General features: G+C 44.1%; 1 protein-coding gene across 1 annotated transcript; it reads left to right on the top strand.

Annotated features, from left to right (window-relative positions):
* Positions 1-461: 461 nt before the first annotated feature.
* Positions 462-8,742, top strand: LOC149319079 (protocadherin-20-like). The gene is made up of 2 exons (XM_089511084.1): positions 462-659; positions 2,993-8,742. Exons 1-2 carry the CDS (start codon positions 516-518, stop codon positions 5,717-5,719), a joined length of 2,871 nt encoding a protein of 956 aa, XP_089367210.1. The 5' UTR covers positions 462-515; the 3' UTR covers positions 5,720-8,742.
* The last annotated feature ends 201 nt before the right edge of the window (positions 8,743-8,943 follow it).

The raw sequence follows: 8,943 nt of genomic DNA, 5'->3' as shown, positions 1-8,943 counted from the left end.
GGTGTGAGAGAGATAGCGTGATGGCTCCTCCTTAAGAATCACAGAGCTGGAAAAGACTGCAGGGGCCATCCAGTCTAACCCCCTTCTGCCATGCAGGAACTCTCCATCAAGGCACCCCCATTGACAGATGGCCACCCAGCCTCTGCTGAAAGACTTCCGAGGGGAGAGAGTCCACCACTCTGCATTGAGGGAATGCGCCCAACAGCCCTTAATGTTCAAGTTCAAGTTCGTCTCGTTTGTCAGGAGCACAATGGGGGGCCCTGGATCCTGGTGCTGAGGCCGATCTCCTGCGCAATCTCTCTCTCTCTGGCACACAGAGAGACAGAGGCTGGTCCCTCCTCCCTTGGCCAGCGCCCAGAGCCGGGTCCAGAGAGCAAGCCTTGCCTTCCTCGCTCTGCATACTCTTCCTCCACTAATTGCGCCTCCTGGCAGGCCATTGGCTGGAGGGCTGCGAGGGATTTGCATGAGCCTGCCCCTCCCCTCCTCCCCTCCCCTCCTGGGTCCCCGCAGTTGGGATGCGCCGCCGAGGGAAGGAGGCTGGGGGGCTCCCCGCCAAAGAGGAGGAGAAGCAGCAGCAGCAGCAGCAGAGGCACCCACCGCCGGCGATGGGGCAACCACCCGGCCCTGGCACCACCATCGCCAAGCAGAGGAACCTCCCGGTACGCTCCGCTATTCCTTGGATTGGGTGTGTGTGTGTGTGTGTGTGTGTGTAGGGGGGATGATATAATAATAATCAGGATGATGATGGTGATGATCCCTGAACGAGTTGGATCCAGCACCAAAAGTGTGACTGCCCCCCCCCCCCCCCAAAAAGCTATAGATGCTGGCTTAGACTTTTGAGTGGTGATGATGGTGATGATGATCTACTCTGAATTCGAACCCCGAGCCCGACGCAGAAAATGCAACAACAACGACCCGACAAAGTTGGAGAGGAAAAAGATGGAGCGGAAAAAACCAATGCAGAAAGAGAGGGAAAGGAAGAAGCGACGGGATAAAGGGGGTGGAAAAGAGGAGTAAAAGCAAGGGCAGGGACGCCGGAGCAACAGTCCCAGGAGGCTGGAGTCTGAGTTTGAATCGACGATCCTGTTGAAATGTCTTTAGAAACAGAACGGTCCTCCTCCTGAGAAGAAGGAGCCTCAGGAGGAGGCTTCTCTTGCTGGAGGCAGCAGTCCCAGGCGTTGCGTTGTGTTGGGTGGCGGGGAGATGAAGCCCCTGATCCGGGGATGGATAAAAGGGATGGATGGATGGATGGATGGAATCTCCAGGAAGCGAGCCTTGCTTTGGAGTAAACACACGTTCGATCCCTTGCACTTTTGTTGTTGTTGTTGTTGTGGGGGGGGGGGAGGGGAAGCAAGCAACCAACCTAAACCAAAGTGCAGAGAGCTTTGGGCAAAGGCATTGGCAGAGAGGGGTCTGCTTAAGTTTTCCTCCCTGAAAAACTCCCAAGAGGTTTGGTGTTCCAAAGGAAGGCGGATGGAAAGAGAAAGGGAAGATAGATAGATAGATAGATAGATAGATAGATAGATAGATAGACAGACAGACAGACAGATTCAGAAGTTAACTGTCAAGGCTGGGACCTAAAGCACAATAACTCTCAAAGCATAAAGTCTGTCAAAATCCACGCAAACAGTGATGGGGTTGGACTCTTTTTTCCTCAATATATATATATATATATATATATATATATATAGAGAGAGAGAGAGAGAGAGAGAGAGAGAGAGAGAGAGAACTGGGGCAATATATATATATATATATATATATATACATACACACACACACACACACCTTTCTCTCTCTCTCTCTCTCTCTCTCTCTCTCTCTCTATATATATATATATATATATATAAATTGGGGAAAAGAGAGTCCAACCCATCACTGTTTGCATGGATTTCGGCAGACTTTATCCTTTGAGAGTCTCTCTGTTTTAGGTCCCAGCCTTGACAGTGAACTTGGGAATGTGCAGTTAATACATTTCCAAAAGTGCCAAGTAAGCTGGGATGGTTTGTGGTGGCATTTGGCGCCCTGCGTTGGTTTTTCCCCCCAGTAAAGGAGGCGAAAGGGTTACCCCATAGCAGAGGGAGGCTCAATTGGGCAAAGCTGACATTTTCAGGGATTCAAAGAAGTGGCACAGGGGGCCCGGGGGTGTCAGTCCTATTCGGACTGATCTCAGTGAGAGAGAATGGCACCTCAGTGCTTCTTGAGCGGTCATATAAATCCATCACAGAATGGCTTCATTCTGCTTTGGTTTGATTTTTTTTTTCATGTTGAAATTACAAAAGACAACAGTGATGTACTTCATGCAGATGGTGAAGGTCTCTGCTGCTGTTCAAGGGATGTCTGACCAGTGTCTTGTGTCAGGGATGATCTGCTTCCTATTTGAACCAAGAAGCTGATAAACCCAGCAAGGGGGAGGGGGGGAATCGAAAATGAAGTTTAAACCAGTGGATTCCTTCCCCCTTCTTATTCTTTTGCCTTGCATGCCGTTGTAGAGAGTGAGCTGCGGGAATGAAAATAAAACATCCACTGTATACATCTGACACATGGGCAGATGCCTCGGTTTAATGATTTCTTCATGAATTTGTGTCTGGGGATAAATATGGGAGCATTTATGTATGTTTCACGCATATAGGGAACTGATGTCTTTGGAGCAGGTTATTCTACGCAACGGAAGGAGATGGCGGCCTGTTTAGATCAAATACAGGTACTTGGAGAGCCTGCAGGGGCCAGAGACATGTTGGATCTATAGAGGGTGATATACTCAGATGGTAGATTTCATGGACAGGACTGTTCTTTCAGTAGAGTCCAGAAGGTGTGCTCTAGTGTGCCCTAAAGGTCTTACACAGTAGAAGCCAGAAGGTGTGCTCTAAAGATCTTACACAAAGAGGGAGACCTTTCCTTAGGGACTGCTGAAGAAAGGGGAAAGATAATGATATGTATCACTGTTGTCAAAACATCATTTACTAACCTCTCTTTGTCCCTCTCTTTCCCCCAGAACCTACTCATTTTCCTGCTCTTCCTTGGACCTTTCAACTGCTTTGCAAGCTACAGTCGTGCCACTGAACTTTTCTACAGCATCCATGAAGGGCTACCTGCCGGGTTCCTCATCGGGAATCTAGCCCAGGATTTACACTTACAGGGGGCAGCAGACAAAGAAGGAGCTAGAGCTGTGGAGGAAGGGTGGCAGCAGCCTGAGCAATGGGGGAAAGTTCCTCTGTCTTTCAATCTGGCATCTCAGGGCTTGGGAAGCCAGTATGTCAACCTGAACAACCAGACAGGCGAACTGTACACCTCTGGCCAAGAAATTGACCGGGAAGCACTATGCACAGAGGACAATGTGGGCTCTAGTGTTGTTGCCTCATCCTCTTCACCAGCGCTCTCTTCTGAGTCGTGTTTGTTGTTGCTGGATGTTCTGGTCTTGCCTCAGGAGTATTTCCGCCTTGTCAAGGTGAAGATTGCCATCCATGATGTTAATGACAATGCACCATGTTTTCCCATGCCACAGATACACCTCTTTGTGCCTGAGAATTCACCTGTCAACACGCGTTTGGCTATAGAGCACCCAGCTGTAGATCCAGACATGGGTACTAATGGGGTCCAGATATACCAACTTCAAGATGACTTTGGGGTTTTTACGTTGGATGTGGAGGAGAATGAAAGTGGGGAAAGAACGCCTTATCTGATTGTCATGGGTGCCTTGGACAGGGAGGCCAGAGATGAATATATTACACTCATAACAGCAGAGGATGGAGGAGTTCCACCACTGGTTGGCACTGCCACCCTCACCATTGGCATCAGTGATATCAATGACAACTGTCCCCAGTTCAATGAGACCCAGATAAATGTTACTCTCTTTGGGAACTCTAGCATTGGGTTGCACATAGCGTCTGTCCATGCTGTAGATGTGGATGAAGGCATCAATGCAGAGATCACCTATTCTTATAGCCAGAAGGTGGCACAGTCATCCCGCACATTGTTCCACCTTGATGAAAGTACAGGCATTATCAAGCTTGCCAAGAGGATTAATGGGGACACTCCCCGTCTCCATCGGTTGAGTGTCTTGGCAAATGGTCCTGGTTGTATCCCAGCTGTTATCACCGTGCTAGTATCTATCATTAAAGTCATGATGAGACCTCCTGAAGTGATCCCTCGCTTCATAGCTAATGAAGCAGAAGGGGTAGTTTATCTAAGGGAGTTAGAACCCGTTAACACACCGATCGCATTTTTTACCATTAAGGATCCAGATGAAAAATACAAAGTGGATTGCTATCTGGATGGTGATGGTCCATTCAGGTTGTCACCATACAAACCCTACCACAATGAGTACTTACTGGAAACTACAAAGCCGTTGGATTATGAGGCTCAGCAGCTCTATGAAATATCAGTGGTTGCGTGGAATACTGAAGGATTCCATGTAAACAAAATACTTAAAGTACAAGTTCTGGATGATAATGACAACTCGCCTGTTTTCTCTCAGCCATTAATAGAATTAACAATAGAGGAAAATAATGCTCCCCATGCTTTTTTGACCAAGTTGTATGCAACTGATGCTGACAGTGGGGAAAGGGGCCAAGTGTCTTACTTCCTAGGGCCTGAAGCACCATCGTATTTTTCTTTAGATAAAGTCACAGGAGTCCTAACAGTTTCCACCCAACTGGACAGAGAGGAAAGAGAAAAATACCGCTATACCATTAAAGCAATAGATTCAGGAGTGCCACCCCGGGAATCAATAGCTACAGTTACAATTTTAGTCTTGGATAAGAATGACAACAGTCCACGGTTTATCAACAAGGATTTTAGCTTTTTTGTGCCAGAGAATTTCCCAGGCTTTGGTGAAATTGGAGTTATAAGTGTCACCGATGCAGATATAGGGCAAAATGGATGGGTAGCACTTTCCGTTGTAAATGGAAGTGATATCTTTGTGATAGACACTGGCAAAGGAGTGTTAAGAGCTAAGGTCTCTCTAGACAGGGAACAGCAGAGCTCATACACCATATGGGTTGAAGCGGTGGATGGTGGTGACCCTGCCTTGTCCTCAACTGCAAAAATAACCATTCTTTTGCTGGACATCAATGACAATCCACCACTTGTCTTGTTTCCTCAGTCTAACATGTCTTATCTCTTAGTCCTTCCTTCTACGCTGCCTGGCTCACCAATCACAGAGGTCTATGCAGTGGATAATGACACAGGCATGAATGCAGTTATAGCATACAGCATCATAGGAAGAAGAGGTCCCCGTCCAGACTCTTTTAAGATTGACCCCAAGACAGGCAACATCACTCTGGAAGAGTCACTCATGCAGAATGACTACGGCCTTTATCGGCTTCTTGTTAAAGTTAGTGATCATGGTTACCCAGAACCTCTCCATTCCACAGTCATGGTGAACCTCTTTGTCAATGACACTGTGAGCAACGAGAGCTACATTGAAAGCCTGCTGAGGAAAGAGCCTGACATTAATATTGAGGAAAAAGAACCGCAAATCTCCATAGAACCTACACACAAAAGAGTGGAAGCGGCATCTTGCATGCCTACCTTAGTGGCCCTGTCAATAATAAGTTTGGGTTCAATAACACTGGTAACTGGAATGGGTATTCATATCTGCCTAAGGAAAGGGAGAAAATACCACACAGGAGATGAAAATTTGGAAGTACAGATCCCATTGAATGCAAGAATTGATCTGCACATGCTGGAGAAGAAACCAGTAGAAATTTCCAACATCTGATGGTTTCACAAAGACAGTCTCAACCAAATTCTGAAAGATGATTAAGTTCCCAAGTGGGATATTGCCAGCAGGACTTACAGTGAAGGACAACTGGTTTATAACTTATTATAATTGTAAATAGCTGTTTACAGATTTTTTTTTTTAGAAAAAAAGAAAAGAAAAGAAAGAAAAAAATATTAAATGTACAGCCTTTTTTTAAAAAATGAAACCTTAGTGCTAACAGCTAGTAATCTGTCTGTGCAGACATGGCCCTCAAAAGACCCCATCCATAGATCAAGTCAGTATTCATAAAGTGAAAAGGTAAGACAGACACATTCGTTGTCACGTTCTTCAATCCTCAAAATCATGTTTGACCACAGGAGGGCATCATCAACCATTCCTATAAATGGGACTGTTTAAGATAAAATGAAAAGTATATTTTAAGATGTTTGAGTTTTTTTATATAAAGAGGAAAATAAAAGTATGGGTTTGAGGTATAATAAATATATGTTCTATTGTATATATGTGAAGATGACAAGAAAATATGCACTGGTAAATAAAAACAGAATGTTTTATTACCTCAGATGTTAATATATATATATATAGGAAAGGCATTAACAAAAAGTGCAATTTCTTGAGGGTGCACACCATCCCATGTGAAATTGTGAACAGGAAGGAGATGTTCACTTTTCGCTGAATATAGACAAACACTGTCAACTACTTCAGCAGTTTCTTCCTCATTATGAAATAACAGGATTTCTTGGAAGAAATTAAAACATGCCAGTTGGAATCTAAATCAGTCCATGTCTAAATGAGACAAAGGGGGAATTTGTGTTGCTGTCATCTCTGCATAACAGTAGCTCCTGGAGCCTCATCAAAGGTGTCTCAACATTTGCAGGCATCTTCTCGGGAGGCTTGAGGAGCTATCACTGGAATCCTAGACATGCTGTTTTCCAAAACATAACAGCCTATCCCTGTCATACTGGCCTGTTACAGACTGCCAAAATAAAGCTGCTTCGAGTCTCTTTGGAGGTATGCTATTTAAATGATGCATGCGTCCTAAGAATCCGGAAGCTGCACCAAAGCTGCACTCCAGTGCTTAGGAATGGAGTGTGGCTTTGGCGTGACCTCTGGACTCTTAGGACCCATGCATCATTTAAATAGCATACCTCCAAAGAGACTTGAAGCAGCTTTATTTTGGCAGTCTGTAACAGGCCACTGATTTCAGTAGGGCTTTCTTCTAAAAGGTCAGGGCTAGTGAACCAGATATGTTGGACTTCAGTTCCTATAATCCCTTACTGCTGACCATGTTGGGTGGGACCCATGGGAGCAGAAGTCTAAAACCTTTGGAAGGCCATATATTCCTTTTATAAGTGAAGTTTTGTAGGGCTTATTGGTAAAACAGAACTAATGAAGGGGATAATGAAATGCCAGTGATTTCCATGAGAACAGAAAGGCCTGATAAAATCACTAACTCCAATCCAGCAAGGCAAGGCATATTAAGAAACAGATTTCCATATATGAATTTCTCTCCTGGCTGTGATTCAGATACATTTTTTTTAAAAAAAAAAATGAAACTGTGTTTTGTTCATCACTCATAATCCACCAGATTGATGGCCTGTTTCCCATCCTATATATCTTACAGACCTGGTCGTGCTTAAAATCTTCTATTGATGATGGTAGGAGAGTTTTTTCATGTACAGGAAACTTTGGACTGGGCCCCACGATCAGCCTCCCTCCATTGCAGTATATTGCAGCTGCATCCACTGAGAGCCATTCATCATCTCAGACATACTTCTGTCTATCTAACTGTCTGACTATCTATCCATCTCTGCTGACTGGTGACTTCCATGTCAATGAGGTAGTGAATCCAGCCTGAACTTTACTCTAAAAACTAAAGAAAATATACATGGTGCTCAATCCTATCCCCAAAATATGTTCAGCACCATGGATAGTTCCTTTAAAGTTTTGGGTAAAACTCGGAGTCGATTCACTGCTCCACTGACATTGGTTGCTGCCACACTGCAGAATCAATGTGGTTTGACACTGCTTTAAATGGCATGGGTCAATGCTTTGGACTTCTGAGATTTGTAGTTTGTTGTGGCATCAGAACTCTCTGACAGAGAAGGTTAAATATCTCACAGATCTACAGATTCCAGAATTCCATAACATTGAGTCCTGGCCGTTAAAGTGGTGTCAAACAGCATTAACTCTGCATTGTAGATGCAACCATTGAAACCACCAGATGGTCCTGTATCTGTCTTTCTGTAAGTGGAAGCTGGTGACTACCATGTCAGTGAGAGCGTGTGTCTGTTCAGGTGGTTTCCTCCATGTCAGTGGTGTAGAAAATCCATTCTGGGTTTTAATACAAACTAACTAACCCAAGTGCTAAGCCTATTTTAGGTAAGTTTCAGCATAAAACCAAGAATGCATTCACGATCCTACTGAAATGGAAACCTTCAGCTACCATAGATACATTAATAAATGGATGGATGCGATAATCCTGAGTTAAAGCCTGAGTTGTTGTCAATAAGATTTTGTAGCTTCAGCAATCTGTCAGTAGCAATCCATCATTTTGGTTGCAGAACATTTATTTTTAAATGCTAAGTTTCTGAATGAAAGCTTTCAAATTGATGCAAAATTTGTTTCTCATTCTTGGTAATGTGCAAGTTTAGTTTTAGAGTGTTGATTCTTGTTCCTTTCTGGATGGATATTTCGTGTGAGAGAACAGTGGCTAATTACTAGCTCTGGCATCCTTCGCTTTCATTTGATTAGCCTTCTGGATCAAGTCCAGAGCTTCCCATCTTCAAATGGGTGACATATCTTCCCAGACATTCAGACACTTGCCTGCCTCTGCAGCTACAGACAGCGGGGTTATCAGCAATGCACACCTTTAACATTTATTAGAAGATCTGGAAAACTCTCATGTCAGGAGTCTGCATCAAAATTATCTGTGTGAAACAAGGCAAATGAGTGTTATGCTTAAAATGGACACTTTTCTTGAGTTCTGACAATATGTCTGTACTGTACCAAAAGTGTTTATATGTCTGCAAATAAAAACTCTATATTTTCATAATCTTTTTATTTGTTAGCAGTTTATCCAGCTCAGGTATTGTCTCCTATTTCAAAGTGATTCCTGGTATGTAATGTCCCAATGAAGATAATGCAAAACTGCTTGCACAAATAGTCTTTACTGGTGCATCTGTTTGTAAAATCAGAGCTGAATCTGACTATCAGACCAAAAG

Source organism: Sceloporus occidentalis, unplaced genomic scaffold (assembly GCF_023333645.1).
Source record: "Sceloporus occidentalis isolate IW3139 unplaced genomic scaffold, rSceOcc1.0.p SCAF_2, whole genome shotgun sequence".
NCBI lineage: Eukaryota > Metazoa > Chordata > Lepidosauria > Squamata > Phrynosomatidae > Sceloporus > Sceloporus occidentalis.
This window is presented reverse-complemented; position numbering and strand designations above follow the sequence as displayed.